At 39.2% G+C, this 20,045-nt stretch overlaps 3 protein-coding genes across 4 annotated transcripts; 2 read left to right on the plus strand and 1 right to left on the minus strand.

Annotated features, from left to right (window-relative positions):
- Window positions 1-5,134: 5,134 nt before the first annotated feature.
- Window positions 5,135-9,714, plus strand: LOC147308409 (G protein-coupled receptor 55). Its single transcript, XM_086271622.1, has 3 exons — window positions 5,135-5,175; window positions 6,223-6,985; window positions 7,700-9,714. Exons 1-3 carry the CDS (start codon window positions 5,171-5,173, stop codon window positions 7,922-7,924), a joined length of 993 nt encoding a protein of 330 aa, XP_086127748.1. The 5' UTR covers window positions 5,135-5,170; the 3' UTR covers window positions 7,925-9,714.
- A 512-nt stretch (window positions 9,715-10,226) lies between these two features.
- Window positions 10,227-17,527, minus strand: itm2cb (integral membrane protein 2Cb). 2 transcript variants are annotated; one of them, XM_086272523.1, is made up of 8 exons: window positions 17,140-17,527; window positions 16,687-17,062; window positions 14,902-15,172; window positions 12,936-13,073; window positions 12,630-12,818; window positions 12,423-12,533; window positions 12,114-12,264; window positions 10,227-11,416 (listed from the first exon to the last, which is right to left on the minus strand). In XM_086272523.1, exons 3-8 carry the CDS (start codon window positions 14,986-14,988, stop codon window positions 11,325-11,327), a joined length of 768 nt encoding a protein of 255 aa, XP_086128649.1. In that variant the 5' UTR covers window positions 14,989-15,172; window positions 16,687-17,062; window positions 17,140-17,527; the 3' UTR covers window positions 10,227-11,324. The 2 variants fall into 2 exon arrangements, with proteins under 2 accessions (XP_086128649.1, XP_086128648.1); XM_086272522.1 differs by having other exon boundaries at window positions 12,630-12,821; window positions 17,140-17,520.
- LOC147308411 (transcription cofactor HES-6-like) lies at window positions 16,851-19,695 on the plus strand. The gene is made up of 4 exons (XM_086272521.1): window positions 16,851-17,073; window positions 17,148-17,234; window positions 17,337-17,418; window positions 17,741-19,695. Exons 1-4 carry the CDS (start codon window positions 16,999-17,001, stop codon window positions 18,154-18,156), a joined length of 660 nt encoding a protein of 219 aa, XP_086128647.1. The 5' UTR covers window positions 16,851-16,998; the 3' UTR covers window positions 18,157-19,695.
- Window positions 19,696-20,045: the final 350 nt, after the last annotated feature.

Consider the following 20,045-nt stretch of genomic DNA (forward strand, 5'->3'; position numbering starts at 1 on the left):
AGTCATACAGCTGGATGCTGCCATTTTATCATCAAGTCAAAAATTATTAAATCATATTTTAATAGTTTAATGTGTGTGTGTGATTGCACATGATTACTGAATTAACTGTAATTTTTTTTCTTTTAGACATTATACATTTTCGTGTACAGTTACAGACTGTATATAAAAGATGCGCATTTGGGTTTGAAAATTGAAGCCAATTCATTTGGGCTTTAAAGCTGTTTTCTTTATATTGGCCAACAGGGCGCCATGTATCTGATTGCTAAGATGAAGTCAAATTATTTGGGTTTATAAGGAAGGGACCCCACTGGTCCCTCTGTGTTTGACTTCAGTAAACACTTTCCTGATCGGTTTGTACTTAGCTTTCGCTCATATTTACCAAAACATTCACTTTGTAAATTATGGTACCATTTAGATATATAAGCATGATGAAACATGGTATAATCCGTGGCACCTTGTGACTAAATAGTCATAAGTACCATATGGGCAAGCAATGTCCTTCAGTTCTTATTCACTGCTTGCTCATCACATTTAGTTTCAAAAACTAAACAAGGCAACTGGAAAAAACCTCCTTGCTCAATGCTTTTCATAAAACCAGACAGTGACTCGCATCAGAAATTATTCAATTTTAACTTTTACTATAGAACTAATACTGTTATTTCTTCTTAATTCAGAATATTAATTTTAAAATGTGATATGTGTCTTTAGTAGTTAGTAGTCATCCTGTACTATAGTATATTGTCTTTCACTTCTGATGTTTAAAAAAAAAATCGGGTCAGATGAACAAATAATAAACAAATAATAAATGAATTAAGACACACATCATGTCTTAATTTATTTAAACTAAACAAAGCCAAAATTCAGAGGTACTTTGTGAAAAAATCAATACTGAGTTAACAGAGTAAGTAGATAACAGGTGCTGCAACTCAAATACACTTTCAAACTGATCAAATTAACTCATCAGCTGGTGTGTGCTAACTCAGTGACAAGAATTAAGGACATTTTAGGAAGCAATGATTTTAGGAAAACAGCTGTTGCTTTCCATCAATCTTGAAAGATTTATGAGGCCATTTTCAAACAATTTGAAATTCACCTTTCCAAGGAGAAAACATTAAAGACAGTTGCCAGTCTTCCTCACAGTGGACACCCTGGCAAATTCACCCAAGCCCAGACCGTGCAGTGCTCAGAGAAACTGCAAAAAACTACATGCCTCAGTTAGCATGTTAAATGTTAAAGTCCATTAAAGCAGAATCAGTGAAAGACTGAAGAAGCGTTGCCTGTTTAGACGGGATGCCAAGAGAACCTTTCTCTAAAAAGAACATGGCAGCACAGTTCAGAACAGCATGGCAACGTTGCAAACTCAGCATATCAGCAGAAACAGTTCATACCAGCTATGAAGCACGGCAGTGGAGGGGTGATGATTTGGGTTTATATTGTAGCCACAGGCACCTGTAGCCACTGAGTCCTCAATGAACTCCTCTGTGTACCAAAGTATTCTGGAATCAAACGTGTGGCTATATTTCCAACATCTAAGGCTTGGATGAAACTGGACCAGGCAACAAAGCAAATATCCTGAGGAGAAAAGAAAGAAAAGATTCACGGAGTTGTAATAAGCCCAGTCAAAGTCCCAACCTCAACTCAAATGAAATGATGAGGCGAGGCTTTTAGAGCGCGTAAACAAATGCCCACAAACCTCAACGAACTGAAGCAAGACTAAAGAAGAGTGGGCCAAAATTTCTCCACAACAATGTGAGAGGCTAAGAAAGTCATACTGAAAACACCTACTTCAGGTTATTGCTTCCAAAGGTGATTCTTGAAGCTACTGAATCAGGGGGCGTACTTAGTTTTTCCCACACCGTATCTGCATTCTAGCTCAGCTTGTGTTGAATAAAGACACGGTGTAGTATGTTATCCGCTGTTGTTCATTTGTGGTTGTATTTTCTTAAGAACTTGGCAATGACCGGATGACTTTTTATGTCCTGAAAACATTAGAACTGGAAGAGGGCATACTTTTTTCACATGACTGCATACAAAGAAACACATTTACAGAAACAAAAAAGTGTCATATGATTTCCCCAAAAGTGAAAGCATTTTTTTTCCCCAGTTTAAAACTGAAAGCACAATTCGATCTCTTCTCACGTACTTGAATTTAACTATATTTCTCTGGTGACTGATGACGGTAACTTCAAGCTGTGAAGTGTAGCTGTGGGCACATTCTCACACTTTAAATTCAGTTAAGTCATCTCAGTACATGAAACCAGGAAACTCTTAAACATAATCACAGTCTAAATCTGCTTCTGCAGCTTCTCACAGACTTAAAAGGAAAAGGGCTTTGAAAGCAGTGTTCAGAAATTTTCTTTCACATAGGACAACTCATAGCGGTACGTTTACTAATAACAGCACTACTACTGAAATCACAGTATTGGAGGCATCTTGCTTTATTAATAGTGACTGCTGAGAGACTGTAAACAAACTAGTTGTTGACCTAAAAAAAAAGAAAAACCATGCAGGGAAGTCACATGGACAAGGCCTGGTCTTTATATTCAGCATTAAAGTATTATATTTAATTTTGATCAAATGTTACATCTTATATTATATAAATCTACATTCACATTATAAATTCAAATTCAAATCAAATTCAAATTCAAATTTTATTTGTCACGTACACAGTCATACACAGTACGATATGTAGTGAAATGCTTGGACAACTGCTCGTGACCTAAAGAAAACAAAAAAGGAAAAGGCTATGAATAAGATAGGAAATAAATATGAAAAATTAAAAAGGGTAAATTTAACTAAGAAGGAATAAAATATAAATTATGGTTAAAAATGAAATAACTGTACAACACAAATTAGAATGAAGGGTAAATTTAACTGGGAAGGAATAAGATAAAATATATAAATTAAAGTTGAAAATAAAATAACTGTACAACAAAATACACAATATAGAACTATATAAGAATGTATGAAGAAATCTAAATATAAATAAATATATACACAATAACAGCAGCTGTACAAGTATTAACCGGAAATGAAGAATATAGTGACCAGTGTTGTGCAAAACCAAAGTCCAGAAAGTCCAGTGTGTGTGTAAGAACCGTATGTGTGGGTCAGTACTGTGTGGTGGTGTGATTGAGAGACCGTATCGCCTGCGGGAAGAAGCTCCTCCTCAGTCTCTCTGTGTTGGTCTTCAGGGAGCGGAATCGCTTTCCTGACCTCAGCAGAGAGAACAGTCTGTTGTTGGGATGGCTGAGGTCCTTCACGATCTTCCTGGCCTTGGTCCGGCACCGCCTGCTGTAGATTGAGTGCAGGTCAGGGAGCTCGGAGCGGATATTCATATCTCTTACGATTCATGCAAATCAATTTGTAAATAATGATGGAAATTCCAGTTTGAGGAAACAAACCGCAAGAGAATGAAAAAAACTTGTGGTATTAGGCAAGATTTTTTATCAATAACAGTTTCCTCAGCTTGATTCATTTTCAGCAGCCTGTGTCTACATCTGATATGTGTTCTACCTTGTAGCGTATCCTTTGCTAAGACTGCAGAACTTAAGATGGTAAAGTTGGTCTGCTGGTCACTAGGTTGGCTTACCACTTTGGTTCAACTTAAAATTTCTCAACAGCTGTTGGATTTCTCCAGTGTGTCCTACTAGCTCACTGCTACTATTTTAGTGAAATATATCAAACAACGAGGATGGATTTCTTTAAAAAGCCACAGATGTTCAGATTTTACTAAGGATAAATAACAATAACACTTCATCTTGACGTCAAGAAATTTGTGACTTCTCTCACGATCCGACTAGGAAATCTTTCACTTGTTGAGCAAATGTGCAAGTACTACAATATTTACCATGTTAGGTTTTAATTTTTAGGCGATAAATATTATGTCCCCTAGCCACACAAGGGCTGGTCTGGAGTAGGGATAAATGGAGAGGGTTGCATTAGAAAGGACGCCCGTCATAAAATCCTTGCCAAATCAAACATGCAGATCAAGACTAAAACAATAAATACCAAGAAGGCCACACATTTTAGTTAGGTTCTGGCAACAAAACCATTTATTTTGATTTAGGGAAAGGTCACACTTTGGGTTCTGGTCACAGGCAGGATAAAAGGTGGATGTAGCTGACATGATGCCACCCATTGGTTTCTTAAGTCCCATTTTGAGCAACATTGCCATCTTGGTTGCAACCCCCCCTCCCCCCAGATGTGATGAGGAAAGGGTGGGTCTGACTGAAACCGTCTCTCCCTGGGTCATGACTTGTTATTCGCAAGTGGTTAGCTAATGACTTTGCAGTTTCATATCACTGACAATCCTCCATTTTAAAACTAGGAATGACCAAGATTTTCAAATGAAACTTCATCTTCTATTCAGTATGACCCAAAATGAGTGACTGAGATCATAATAGTCATGTGCCCATGTTTTTATACTGTCTAAATTTTTTATATAACCTTTAACCAAGCCTTCAGGAGCATATCTGAACCAATAACAGGTACCTCTTGTTATCTCTCACAGCGTAAACCAACCCAAACCTAAAACTGAAAGTATTACAAGACAAAATAAACTTTTCTGATTTAAAGCACCAAAGCCACACTTCTTAAAGTAGCTACTGGCATAGATTAGCTGATAATGCAAATTAGCTAGTAGTCTGTGTTGCGTAATTCTAACCTTAAAGGCACATTTACCTTAAATTGCAATGTGGTGCAGTGGATTTGTAATATCATAGGCCAGTCATGTAGCCTTACAGGCCTACAACTACTCAAATCAAACATCAACATGAAACGGCTAAGTCACAGCACGTAGATTTTATCTTTTGTCCAACCCAGTCAAAGTAAAAAAAAAAAAAGAAAGTCCATTATGATAGAGAGGGGTAAGCAGCCTATCAGGATAAAGCCCACAGTCATTTTAGGAAAATATCTTGCCACTTAAACATAAACATAATCATTGTGAGTGCTGCTGCTAGTTTCTTCAGATGTTTACACAAAAATAGAGTTCCAGCAGACGTGCAGGGCAGGTTCATGTTACTTTGATTTTAAACAGCTATAATGCATATTTGAACACATGCATGATGTGTGGCACAGTCAGGAAGTGGTGATGAAACAACAAAGGTTTGAAAAGGAGAAGTGCGTCTGGCACCGCGCAGACAGTCAGACACACTGAAACTTGACTGGCATGAGGTAAGAACACAACTAGATTTCACATTTTCCACTACATGTTAGCTGGTCGCAAAAGAACGCCAGGTTAGATGTTAAAAGTGCTGCAGTTACATGTAGATGATGAGTCAAACGTGAGGAACTTAAATTACAAGACATATTTCATTTATTTATCTATTTTTAAAATTTATTTACTTATTTACTTCTAATTAATGCTTACGTTAAAAGTCAGGTTTCATTGTATATATAATGTGCTTTTTTTATCTTCATGCAAATTATTTTGATCTGAGTGCAAAGGGCCTTCAGCTTGCTCGCTGTAAGGAGGGACTCTGCAGCCAGCGACACGTAGTACACGCAGTCAAAACCTGCCTGTTTTTTTACATTAGGTTTATTTCAGTTGAGTGTCAACTCGATGCACAGACACTCATGTCAGAGATGTATTTGGGATTTTCCTGTAAAACCATGGCTTCACTCAAAATAGAACAGGTGTCAGGTTTGTCCATCACAACCTGACACCAACGCAATGAAGAGTAGAACATGTGACGAACCACCTGTTCATTTGTTTTCAACTGATATTAAATCAGTAAACACTCCGAGGTAAATGGGAATATTGTTAGTGTCCAAACAAATAACCTCAAATAGAGAACCACTTAACTGTGCTGTCGCAGATTGCAAAACTAATACAATAACAGAAAGTCATTTCCTTTGAAATCTTGATCATAATATATTCACAATTTGTTTCTAAATGTCGAAGTAAAATGAAAGTTACTCCGGCCTGTACTTTACTAAGACTACCATTGCTACTACTTTCATGAGAATCAGGAGGCTAAAGGTTAATAATGTTCACGGTGCTCTTGTTTGCTATGTTGTTTATACCAGAAACAAAAAAACAAGTTCACAGTTCCTGTACCCACACAGCTGAGAGGTTTCTAGTGGCTTGGTATAGTGGCGTATCATACTGCCGTTTCTGTGTGGGAACGAGTAACAAAAACAGGAAAGACAACTTAAACTGTTCTTTGAAATCCTGGCAGAGATGTTGAGATAAAATTGAATCCAACTGTTATATTGCAGTGACATCATGACCAACAACATGTCAGTGAACTGCAGTAAAGAGTTCGACCACGTGGATGAAGTGATGAAAGTTTTGGAGCTGGTCTTCTATATTCCTATATTTGTCGTCGGTCTGATTCTCAATATTGCAGCGCTGGCGGTGTTCTGCGGCCTTCTGCGAAAAAAGACTGAATCTGCTATTTCTGCTATCTACATGATAAACTTGGCTTTGATGGACTTGGTTCTCCTGTTGATTCTTCCCTTCAAAATGCATGCCACTAATCACAAGTGGCCCGCCAGCTTCCACGGACTGTGTTCAATTTTGGAAGGGCTTTATTTTTATGGGATATATGGAAGCATATACATCATTATGTGTATAGCTGTAGATAGATGGGTGGCTATCTGTCATCCGTTTAAATCCAAGCAGTTGCGTTCACCCAAAGCAGCTATGGCAACTTGTATAGCCGTGTGGATGCTTGTGTCTGCATCAGTCATTCCAGTCATCTGTAACTTCAGGAAAAGCAAGAGCAACACATTTCATTGTTTCCACGAGTTTTCACCGGAAGGCTGGAAACCTCCCATCATCATCAGTGTGCAGGTGTTTGGGTTCATTGTGCCTGCACTGGTGGTGGTTTTCTGTTCAGTTCAGATCATCTGGACACTTCAGCAGTCTGGTCAGCACAGCCCACAGAGCCGGGCCTGTGTGAAGATCATCTACAGCGGGCTGTGCGCGTTCCTGGTGCCTTTCACTCCGAGCCACCTAGCCATCTTCCTGCAATTTCTGGTGAGAAACTCAAGGCTCATTTTATGCTCATTTTAAGTGTAAAGAAACTGAAACAACAGTCCAAAGCATATCACCTTAGGGTCCATTTAGTAGCTGTCCTTTATCACATTTATTTCAGCAGGTAAACATTTAAAATTTTGATGTTTAAAGTCTCGAACTCCTTATAATCCACTGGGTAGCCTGAATCAGAAAAATATAATGTGTACTGAACCTATTTTATAAAGAAAAAAAAAGCTTATTAATATTTCAGTTAAAAACATTTAACTTTCTGCAGCTTTTTTACTTTGATTTGAGATTTATGTTGAGTAATCATCAGAAAAATTCAGGGGGGGGGAGGATGCTGCAAATGTTATGACTCAGCAGCGCTTTTTATGTCAGTAGCACATATGATATGACAAAACAAGCCTAAATGGTTGTAACCACTGGGGTATTTGTTGAGGGGTACTTGTGTTTAATTTTGATACTTGCAATAAAATTCTTCTTCAAAAGTTGACGTTATTAGAAATTATTAGAAATTAATTATCAAACTGGAGAGTATGGCAAGTGCGTAAGCATGTGTAAGTACTGCAGATATGCACAGAGAGGATCTTCATAGGAAAATTCACAGATAGGACCTGCGCTTCACACTGCAATGCTACCTCTGCTACAAACCAAAAGTGTCACACATGATTCTTTGATGGTAAACTAATGTTTCCTTAACACACATACTTGCAGGTGCATCAAGGAGCATTTCAGGACTGTGGCACCAAGGCCAATCTCAGCCTGTTCATACAGATTGCTATGTGCCTGTCAAACATCACCTGCTGTCTGGACGCCATGTGCTACTACTTTATTGCCCATGAAGTGAGGAACACCAGACACAGCTTAAGGATGTCAATACTGAGCCAAAGGAGAGCCACCAACAGCACTTCTGAACGGGAGAGAGGCGAGTCAAGTTGAGACAAAAACTGTCCCTAGAGGATCACTGATGTGATGTTATGTTGTGTTAATATAGCAAAACGAGGCTAAAACCTTGTTTTGTATCAGAGCAGTAAAGCTGGAGACAAGTCAATAGTGGACCCAATAGCTGATAAGCATAGTGTCACGCACTAAAAGTAATTAACCTGCTCGTAAGGAAGCAGGTCAGAGTGTAATCTAAATTAACCACACAGCTGAATGCAAGGCTGTATGATCTGATCCAGCAGCAGGAAGCCAGTAGGCACCTCTCTAACCTCAAAGCGCTCTAATGCGTTAAATGAAGGCTGCAAAACAACCCATGAACTAAAAAGCCACAGTCTGACATGCTTTAAAAAATCATTAAAAGCATGAAAAGGTCACTCAAACCTGCAAACCAACAATGAGTGAGAAAGTGACAGGGACAGGCAGCATGACTCATTTTAAAGAACTAAAAACTGATACTGGCGGGCAGTTCAAAAATGCCTTTGTGATATTATCTAGGACTGAAATCAAACATGCACAAAGACGGCTCTTATTAGTCAGAATTCTCATCAAAGACAAAATAGATTAATTGTTTCAGACTAAACGAATTTAACAGATGCATAATTATTTTTTTTATATTCAAAAAAGGTAGCTAACCGTAATAATAAGCATATTTTAGTCGTGAATCTCTAATCTATGAAATGCAGATTTACATAAAAAGTAAACAAAACGAAATTATGCCAATATATCTAATTAATTACAATTCAAATATGCATATTTCCTTGATGAGTACACAGATGAATCAGGGTTTATAAATCACATCCACAGGTATAGCTTTAAACATATGAAACTAAAAACAAAACATTAGCAATAATTTCAGTGGTTCATTTCATTTTTTAAAACATTAAATAATACAATGGATCCTAAATGGTTGTAAAAAATTCTCACTGCAAAATAAGTAACAATATCATCTATATTTATTAAATAATAATTAAATGTAAATGTTTAATCAGAAATACAGCAACAGTCAAATATAGAAATAAACACGGCCTGAGGAAGAGTAGAGAGGATTTTTTTGTGCGTTGTTAATAGATTTTGCATTCATTTTCTGTCTTTTAAATCTCATAAATTATACTAAAAAAATATAATATAAAAAAAATATTAAAAGTGACATTATTATAAGAGAGGACTAAAGCATTTATGATTATTGCATTAAGTGATCTGTTTATAGTTTTGCAGATGAAAAGATACTTCGTATGCTTTTTTTGCTTTGTTTATAAACTGATATTGTTAGCTGTAGCATTTCATATTTAGCTGTACTGAACTTTGTATTTTATTTTTAGATTGCAACCTTAGGTGCATAATAGTTTTATTGAAATGTTTAAAAACCGTAAGTATGTAGTCCCGGCCATGCGTAGGTCACTGCTGAAAGAACTGTTTTCATATTACTGTTTGGGTTTATGTGAATGCTGTCACATGAAAAGTCAAATGGAAAGCTGCTTATGAAGCACACAGAGCTGTCGCTGACCATATGTTGCCGATGTTGAAGGATCATTTTGTGTTTTATGACAGCGTGCCTCACTTGTGGCTTAACCGTACCATAATGTTGTATTTAATGTATATATCTTTCATAAAAATGTGTGAAAAGCTCTCTTTGAAACCATCATATGCTGGTTTCATTGCATTACCTGCATATTGAAACTTTATTTTATTATAATTTAAGTTTCTGCATTTTGTACTCAATTGTATTTTTACTTGTAAAATACTTTTGTGATCCCTGCATCTTGAGCCAACCCACGGAGTTTGTCGGTCTGGGCTGTTTTCCTTTTCTTCATAAGTTTAAAGTCAAAATAAAAACAATGTGAAGACAAAAACAAAAAGGATTTATGAGTGAATATTATGAATATTTATCCTAAATATTTAATTAATGAAATGCAGCCGGAAACTAAACTTTTACCTAAATATTGCATTTTTGTAACTATAGTAACTGCTGAATATTTAAAAATGTACACTATTAAATGAGACATTGTAAAGTAGGCTGATCAAATCACAAAAGTATTACTCATCAGTTTTGAAGGGAAATAACCTGAACAGATTATGATGTTTAATTGATAACAAAGCTGCAGATGAAAACTTTCAGATATTATCACTGTATTTTTGTTCCATTTCGGTGAGAATGCCACAAAGGCAGTGTAATGCTGTGTTGGTTCTCCTACTTTTATCAGTACTGTTCAGCCAATCTCCAATTGATCTAACCCACAGCCTACACAGTGATTATGAGCCACCGAAACTGTTGGTGAAGAACATTCAAAACATGACCAAGAAAGTTTGATAATTTATTCTCAAAGCAGCAAGATTTTACAAGAAAAATTGACTGTACAGCGAAATACAGTACCCAAGACAGTGAAATATGACAACAGATCACAGATCTCTCTCTCTCAACAGAATCAGATTTACTCCAACTTATACATCAGAAAGACAGCCCAAAATCTTTTCCTTTTTTAAGCTGGGACGAAACATCAGAGAACATTATAATGCCAAGATAGGAAAGATTGGGAAATGGCAAGAGCTGAAGACAACAGGCAAATCTGAGTGAAGAGGAGGAAGAGCAAGACAACGTGAGTTTTTAGCCTTTGATATCATCTACAGTAAGTGATCTAGACTATAAAGCGTTCTTTATAAATAATTCATATGTCCTTAAAACCAAGCTTGTAGCATCCCTGACTGCAGACTTTGGTTCCTTCTGTCCTTCTACAGCACTGCTACTAATTACAGTCTAAAGCCGTTTATATCCAAGGAGTAGGAAAGTGTGAGAAGAACAAAACTAAAAGGCAAACAAGAAAGAAATGATCATCCACAAAACAAGTTGATCTCAGATAAAAATCTATGCATGTAACAATATGAAATTAAGAAGAAAATCAATGTACAGAATATATTGCTTAGTCAAAGTTATATACACCACTCATTATGATATCAACCAGCAAAGTAATATCTTAACTACATGAGGTATGTTTCGCCATCTTCCGACATTCAAAACAACAACAAAAAAAGTAACTAAAAATAACTTAATTGAAAAAATACGAGGACAAGTATAAAAATGAAATGAAATCAAGTCCATTGATGTAAATGTCACAAACTTACATGCACAGGTTAACACGTTCTGCACGACATGACAAGCTACAGATATATCGAAACAAATCTATAACATTATCCAGGAATCCGTTTAAATTAAAAAGACATTAACATAGTACACGGACATTTCAAAAAAATAAAAGCATAAACAAAAACATTCCAACTGGATCTGAAACTAAAACTACGAGACAAACGCTTGCTCTTAAAGTGCAGTTTAACGCTTAAGGAATTCAAGAGGTATGGTTTAAATTGGCTTCAGTGTTGGATGGCTGTGATTTCCACCTCAGATTTAGAACCGGTCGCAGATCACAGTCTCGACCACAAAAGTGTTCTCAAAGTGGCGGATGCTGTGACAATTCTTGGTCTCACGCCTCTCAATACCTGGAAGAGGAAAACACGACGCATTTAGAAAATCTGTTCAGAATCGAAAGCGGACATTTGTTCACATGCTTTCTCAAGCTACTCTGCCTACAACGTCCATTTTGAATCAGCAGAAGCCATCCCCACAAATCACGTCCATATATGTACGCAGGGGGAAGTTTGTTGCATCATTTCTGAAGCTCTAAACCCAATCAAAGGCAGCGACGACACAGATATCACTCATCCGAATCACAAACACCTCCACAGAGTGTGTGGATGTGTCCACTGCACTACAAGTGACTCACATAGCAGGAAGTTCCCAGGCTGAGCCCACACAAACACACACACACACACAATAATATTCAGGCTCACAAGCTGGTACAGCAGCATGTTACACTGCAGACGCACTGTCTCAAGTGTTCAAAGGAAGACCCTATATGGTCCCCGTTGATATTTGCTTTTCTGTCACTCTCTCTTTACTCCTACACACCAACTCTGGACACTGGATTCCCTGTGACTCAGTGGAGGAACATTTTCCTCCTCAGGTACAGAATTTACAGCAAACCAGCACACGTCACTTGACTCAACATCTGACAAGAGCTGGTGTGAAAAAGAGGGTGACGAAAAGCGGAAGCAATCCTGCACATGTCACTACATTATTTAACATTTCATATATACTCCGAACAGACTGGAAAAGGAAGTGAATATGTCAACTCACGTTGGCGCTGGCTGCGGCGTCTGAGGCGGTAAGTTTCTCTGCCGTAACAGAGCCTGTGAATGAAAGGGCCCAGCTGCCTCATGTTCCTCACCCTCCCCGTCACCATCATCTCCTCCTGGATGATGTACGTCTGAGGAAGGTACGTCCCTCTCTGTGGCAAAGAGACAAAAATGAATCACTCGACTGATCGGTCTGTGGGAGGAACGCTGCCAACAGGAAAGTGGGAACACACTGTCCTTCACTCTCAGACAGCCATTTATCTCTTACAACCACAAGTGGCATTAACAGCTAATCCACTGCGTGTCTCACCTTGACATTGACGAGCAGCTCCCACAGGTTGCGTGGTGGCATCACTAAGGTTGTGTTCAGCTCGGTGATGTAGCATTTGTCCAGTGCGATGTCGTGATAAGCTGTAAGGCCCTGGAACAGAGAAAGAGAGAAATCGTGTTATGCCTTAATCAAACGCTTACAAACAAGTGTAATGAGAGGAAAAAACACGCAAAGACAAACACCTACCCTCTGAAAGTCGTGGATGATATCGGCGGGATCGCTGCCACCAAAACGTGGCACGGGTACGCTGATCTGCTCGTAGTTGTCTTCAAGGTAGATGCCGACGTTTTCCTCGAGTTCTTGCCGCCCCCTCAGAGGAGCATACACAGAGTCCTCAAAGATAACCCGACAATGGAACAAACTGTCTTCTGGGATCTGCTAATGGGATGCAACAGAGCTGTGTCAGCATATGACGTTTACTTTCAGCTGTGTGATTTTTACCCACTGTGTTCAGGATGTTATTTAAGAAAAGAGGGGTAATTGCTGACTAACCTGAGGTATATAGTAGTGGCGATAGATAAAGACAGACGCCAACACCAGTCCTATCAAGAAAACTGCCAGGCCCAAGGCAAGGCAGCACAGGCCGGTTGGAAAAGGCTTCTTTGGCCTGACTGGGTGAACCGACTGCCCCTGTAAAAAGAAAAAGCAGACTGGTTAGAGTTCAGATCTTAGATCTTATCCTACATCCTGGTTCTTTTCATAGTAGTGTGTGAAAGTTTTTAAGAGTAGTTTAAATGATGCACTGCAACTCTGAATTTGCTTTGTGCAGTGTGAAATATTTGTATCTAATCCTATCACACTCACACTGCTTTACTTTCATACCCAAAAGCCAAATTTGTAACAGAGTTAATTTTGAAAAGAAGCAAGTGCCAAGTTGAGATCTGGTAGACGTACGACGGACATGAATAAAGCACGCCAGATGCCCACCCACAGTCTCTCAGTCAATCTGCTGCCTCTCCCTACTACTGTTGCTATGGTGAGCGGAAGCATGCTCTGACGAAGATGCTGGCACGTGGCCGTCTGGGTCTATTCTTAGAGGCCTACTTCCACGCTCCATATTTGCAGATATTAAGTCTTAACTCCCTTGGTGGGAGTTAAAAATGAGGACAGTTGCGTAGAGCAGGAGTCCCTCAGAGGCGGGCGTATTAATAGATCTACACACATTGGCTCTGACGCCTAGCCTGCCATAGCAGCCAATGGAAATCCACACAGCCTTTCACATCCTTCTGTTGACGTAACGAGCATTGGTAAAATATGTCTGCAGAAGTGATAGGTGCGTCATCTGTGCAGTGTGCTAGGGGGGAAAAAAAGACGAGAAGCTTTATGTGAACATCCATTATGTGCCAAATATCTAATTATGTTCAACTCTGGGGATGAAGTCCAGAAAGGAGGCTAAGAAAAGCTGGTGACAGATCTGACTTCCCACTCAGCTAACGCAGGTACAAGCCGTTCTGCAAACCCCACTTTACACAAGCAAGGAAAAAAAATCAGTGTTTGAGAAACTACATCTATGTAGTTAAATTACATGTTTGAGAACTGGAGACTGAAAGTGTTGCAGAACTGAAATTGAGACAGAACTAAACTCCTCAATTTTTTTGAAATAAACTCTGAATTTTCCAAGTTTTATCTCCTCTAATATATTCATCGAAAGCAGGAGCTATAAAACAGCTAGGTCAAACCGAGACTGACTTTTTATACTGCTAGTTTCGGGAGGGTTAAGCTGCCTTTACACACACACTTTGCTGCTTGATTACTACCGCTCATTCTCATCTGCTCTCCGGCACTACCTGCAGGACACACGTGGTATAACACCGTGACATTACAGACTAGTGCAGTATCCACATCTGACAGCTCTATTGTTTCCTCACAGCGACAAAAGAATAAACAAGCCCAAGGCTATCTGTACGCTGACAGCGAGAAGCCTGAGATTTTTATCTTATACATGCACACTTTATGAACAACTTGGTAAAATGATGTCCTCTTTCTGCCAATTGCCCACATGTATACAGGACTGCCTCTTCTGCAGTGTGCCTCCTAGCTGTGGCTAAACAAGGTGATGTAATACCAACATCCCATAGGTGGGATTGCATTGCAATGCTGGGGCTGTTCCCTTGTTGTAATATTAATGCACAATAAAACTTTTTTAGGCTCAGAAACACTACCACTGCCTTTATTAACCTTTAAGCTTGTAGATAAGGGTGTAATTATATTTTTTAAGAAAACAAATGCAATATCTAACTTTAAGCAGTCACTGGCTTTTCTTTATAATCATGTTAATCACATAAAATCCAATCCCATTAAATGCCATGATGCATGGACAAGGAAAGCGAAACTAATTATATCAAACTTTATTTTTTTGTAAGCTATAGCCTATGCAGAAATAAAAATCTACTTATGCTATAACGAGACAAAGGACAAATGCCGCAGCATGAAACAAAGACAAAGTGTGCAAACTCACGTGAGCCTGAGGTATAATGATCTTGTCCTCATCGTTGTCTTTTTCGGGCTTCTGCGCCGACACTGGCTGGAAAGTGATCTTCACCATGTTTGTTTGCTCAGTGTGTGCTTGCTTTGTCTCCTGTCTGATTCAGTGCGCTGGTTTCGTCCACCGGACCGGGAAGATTATATAGCGCCGGACCAGGCTCGCCCCCGGGCCTCGGTGACCTCACAAGAGCGTCTTCTCTGACGAACAAGCAGTGTGTGGGTCTCAGGGAAAAGCCGCCTCGCCGCTGTCAAAATAAGAGCCGCTATCGGTCTTCGACTTTTAGAAAAACGCTAAAAATAACAGACTGTGAGCTTAGTTGCTTCCTGGTGAATATAATTAAACATTTAAAGCGGCTTTAGTGGAAAAAATGCTAAATTTACCTCGATTTTGAGGATATTTGGCTACCAAGTGCCCTTGTTTTGAAGACAAGCGCCCAATATGGAAGTGCTTTCCGTATTTTATTTAAAGCTGAATCTTCTATTCTCAATGTTCTCAACACTACCATCCGGAAATATTGTGATGTTTCAAACTGGCTGATCCAGCTACTACACTGCAATAAAGTTATCAATAGGTCAGCACTACTTAGTAGTAAGAGAGATAATGCTGCTCAGATGTCCATAGGCTCATCAATGCATATATAATATTTTACAAGGTGTATTACTTGGTTAATATGCCATATAATCTAATTTATATGAATGTGGTCACAAAATGTACTTTGTAAGACAGATTAAGAATCTATAATACGATTCTAATATACAGTAACAGTTACTAATATATAGTAACATTAAATTATTCATTTCTTTCTAGTGAACATCACAAGAAATATGCTAATCAGTAATATATGCACATTTTTTACAGCCATGGTGTACACACAGCTCTCATCTCCTTGCCTCAGTAATCATTACAGCATCTATGAGTCACTACAGACATAAGACTTGCAGCAATGAATTAGACAATATAGGAAATTTGAGCTGATAGTTAGTGATAGAAGCGTGTCCTTAAAGGGTTACAACCCACACCACAGCAAAGTGAAGTCCTAATGCAATAGGGATGATCTACTCTCCACAGTGTCATCACTGTTTTCTGGTCTTGATAACTTTTAAAGAGGTTCCAGGCGCTTTACACATAAGAGTGGTCCATATTCTCCGGGACCCATCTAGTACTATAGATGGGGTGATGCCTCACAAGCTCCAAAAGACATGAATGTGTGGACTGGCAAACATACGGTCTATAGCCCTAGGAGCTGTGGCTCAAGTGGCAGAGTGAACCCCAAATTGATGCTGATCTGAATGTGTGTAAAATTTTAGAAAAAGCACATACAGAAAAGCATAGTATGGATGTGTATACGTGAGACTGAGTGAATGAGACTTGTAGTAGAAAGCACTATGAGTGCTCAATTTGAGTAAAAAGGTGGCTTTGAGGCGATTGTTATGATTTAGCACTATATAAATAAGTGTTTACTTCTTCCCACTCCCTTTCAACATGTAAATTAATCAGAACGGTAGCAATATTGAAATGTATTGATTTTTTTGTATAGTATTTTTTTTCTCTCTTATTTTCTTTTCTATATGTACCTGTATATTGTTTACATGTTTGAAATAAATTACCAATCAATCAATCAATCAATCAATAAATAAATAAAACTGAATTTAATATAAGTAACATGTTTACCAAAATTGATTGAATGTGGTCAAAAGCTATTGAAACTATTTTCTTTCACCCACTACAAACTAAAACCTTCAGAGTTGTTGACATTACCTTTGCAGCCTCTTTGTCCATATTTTGCACTCTTATGTCTGCATGCTGCTCCATGGTTAAGACATCGTGTGTGACACAATTTAAAGTGACCACATGTGTTGGGGGGTCGTTGCTCGTTCAACAATTCACATGCAAATGAACCCACTGCACACAGTGCATTCCCCACCCCACCCAGTTTCCTCCACTCTGTGCTCACTGCTGCTGGGATCGCCCCGGCCATCTGTCCCACTGACGGCCTCTAACGGCTCTTTGGATTACACACCAACTAACCAACCTCCAGTCTGGTCGGCTCCTGGCAGCGCCTGCAAAAACATGGCCCCCATCAGCAGCAGCACACACGGCCTGGACAGAGTGGATGATTGCGGTGGGGTCAGACCTGACAGAAAGGTAAGATCCCATGTGAGGATTCAGAGCTACTTTGAACTGGGGGAAAAACAACTCAGTTTTCCTTACTGTTGTAGATAAGAAAACCTCTGGTTGAGAAGAAAAGAAGGGCTCGCATCAATGAAAGTTTACAAGAACTCAGAGTCCTTATCGCCGACGAAGACGTAAGTTGCTGTTGTTTATGTAGCGCCATTGCTCAACAGCAATTAAACTGATGAGTGTGTTGTGGCTAAGCTAGCTTGTGTTCCTGATGTTTGTTGCTGCAGTTACAGTCAAAGATGGAGAATGCCGAAGTGCTGGAGATGACAGTGAAACGAGTGGAAGGCACTCTTCAAAGGCGTGCTCAAGGTAAACCGTACATATAAACCTTATTTAACTTTATTTACTTGAGTGTACAGTATTAACCATAAGCTTAATTTAAAAAAAAGAGACATATAAACAGTAATACAATTTACAAATCATTCTTCCGCCAAGTAATATAGTTCTTTATAACTAGTAAAACTACTGATTAATTCATTGCTCTTGGCGGATTAATATTTTAATCAACTGTACTGTGGCCGCCACAGGTGCGCTTCGACCGTGGCGCAGCCAATCAGAGCACAGAGTGTCTGTTAGTAATTACACGTTAGAAACTAAGGTTTAACGGTCGTTTCCATCTGTCTGTCCACAGAAGCAGACGCTGTACACCGGGAGGCCTGTGAGCGTTTCGCTGCCGGATACATCCAGTGTATGCACGACGTTCACACATTTGTGTCCTACTACCCGGGGATTGACCCAACAGTGGCAGCGGAGCTGTTGAAGCACCTTCTGGAGAGTATGCCACTTAACAACAACGAGTACCACCGAGTGATGCTCCCGGACATCGTAGCGGACAGCCCTTGCTATAGCAGCACTTGGTCCCTGTCTGAGAGCATTCACACAGCCCTGGTGTCCCCGGCACCCTCCACCACCTCCAGCGACGACCTCTGCTCTGACCTGGATGAGACCGACTCAGAGCAAAGCCAGGTTTCTTCTGAGGAGGAGGCAGACGGTCAAGAAGCGTTGCCCTGCCTAACTTGCTCTAAAGCTCTGTGGAGACCATGGTAGACAATTTAAGGTGGAATAGGAGTTTGGGTTTTTTTGTCGAAACAATAGCTTGGGTTAGAAATAGGCCAACACTGCCTGAATGGGCATCAGATAAACTCTTCGTAAAGATATTCTAATATATCTTTACAGAGCTTAGTGACCTTGTTTGGGCCTGCTGACTTATGTAAATATGTACTTGTTCAATATAACTGCTGTATAGAAAGTAGACCCCCACCAGAAATGCACTAATATGAGTGTGTGTAAATTATTTCCTAATTAGGATCTGTTGAAAATTCTATTTATACATGTCAGTTGACTGCTAGTAGGCTACCTCATCTAAGTTAAGCTAAAACTTTTAAATAAATATTTTAGGGGAAAAAAAAAGACTTGTACTCCATTTGTGCAGCAGACTCTTCAGGAGAAAAAAAAACCTCATTTCACACACAAGAATCCCACTAACCACCCACCCACGGCTGTTTCCAAGATATTTGTTATTACTCTGCAATTGTGGACCATTTGTGTGCACAGGCTCTCCAAGATCCCTTAGCACGTCGTAGGCATTTGTGAGGTGTGAAATGAGTAATCCACTCACTCCCTCCTTATATAGTCCTGGTTGAGAACTTGACAAATGGAATTTATAACTCTGCTCGACTCGTTTTTTAAATAACGTGGGCACATAACCTGCACAGTCATGACTCTGGAATAAGTTTGGCTTTGTATTGCGCTGTGATATCCACAGTCATCTTTTTCTTTCTTTCTTTCTTTTTGCAAGTTTGGAGTGGTGCACAAGCCTGTGGAAGTGAACATAATTTTAGGCCTGTGAAATCTAAGCATGTCATCTCGTAGCAGTGGGTTAGGCTGCCATTGCTGCTGACTTTCACAGCTCGCTTGATGTCAGACATCACTTCTGTGGTCTCAGTGAGAGCCACAGACAGTGTTCTGCATCTGCACCACCTAGCTCCTACTGCTAGGCATGAATAAGAAAAGCCAGCAATCCTAAAACAAGTCTATTCATATGCCACGTGGAGTGTGAGTCACGTCTTTACACCCCACCCCCGACTTAATAGGGGACACTGGTGAAATGAGAAGAAAAGGACTAATACACTGTGCATTGAATAGTGGAGCATTCTCCTATTTAGCAGATAGAGTAGTAATTATACATCGAGGTAATACAATCAGGTAAGATTTCGATCTGCTTTTGTTGTTCTTTGTAATCCCCCTTGCTAGAAACAAGATCGACACACTGTTATAATAAATATCAAACGGTGTTACCATACGATAAAGTTAGAAGGCCTATATTTTAAACTTTAAGCATTGGTATTTTTATAGTTGTTTATTTATGTAAAAAGGTGATATTTCGTTTTAAACCCAGCTGTGACCACTTAAATTAATAACAAGCTTTCTCGAGTGCAAGAAAGCACAAGTAAATTATCATAATTCAAATTATAAACTACTAAATGACGACCCATACATCCTTGTTTTGGTCCTATTATTTGCTAAACTTGATGTAGTCCGCTGTGTTGTGACCAGACCGTATTAAAATATCACCGTATTAAAATATCACCGAAGGTATAGCTGTCCGGGGGGGGGATGTTCTTTCTTTTTCTTTTTTTTTAAGCATGTTCGCACCTCACGCTCAGTTTGAAGTAAGTATGAAGGTGTGAACAAGGGTCGCTTTGATCAGGAGGATCTGCGCAGAAGTCTGTTGTTTCGGTGGTTGGACAGACAGACATTTGCATTGCGAAGGTAAAAGTGACGACAGAGAGAAGCATGAGTCTTTTTACTTTAACATTTAAATATGTATAAGACAGGCGGCAGCAGGGGCGTTCCCAGGATTTTTAAATGGTGTGGCACAAGGGGGAACCCATAATAAGGCAAAGAGGGGAGGGCACAGGTAGTCAGATTATTTA

Source organism: Aulonocara sp. 'chitande type north' Nkhata Bay, linkage group LG18 (genome assembly GCF_057382095.1).
Source record: "Aulonocara sp. 'chitande type north' Nkhata Bay isolate Kocher_YH1m ecotype deep benthic linkage group LG18, A_spYH_male_GT1.1, whole genome shotgun sequence".
Classification (NCBI taxonomy): domain Eukaryota; kingdom Metazoa; phylum Chordata; class Actinopteri; order Cichliformes; family Cichlidae; genus Aulonocara; species Aulonocara sp. 'chitande type north' Nkhata Bay.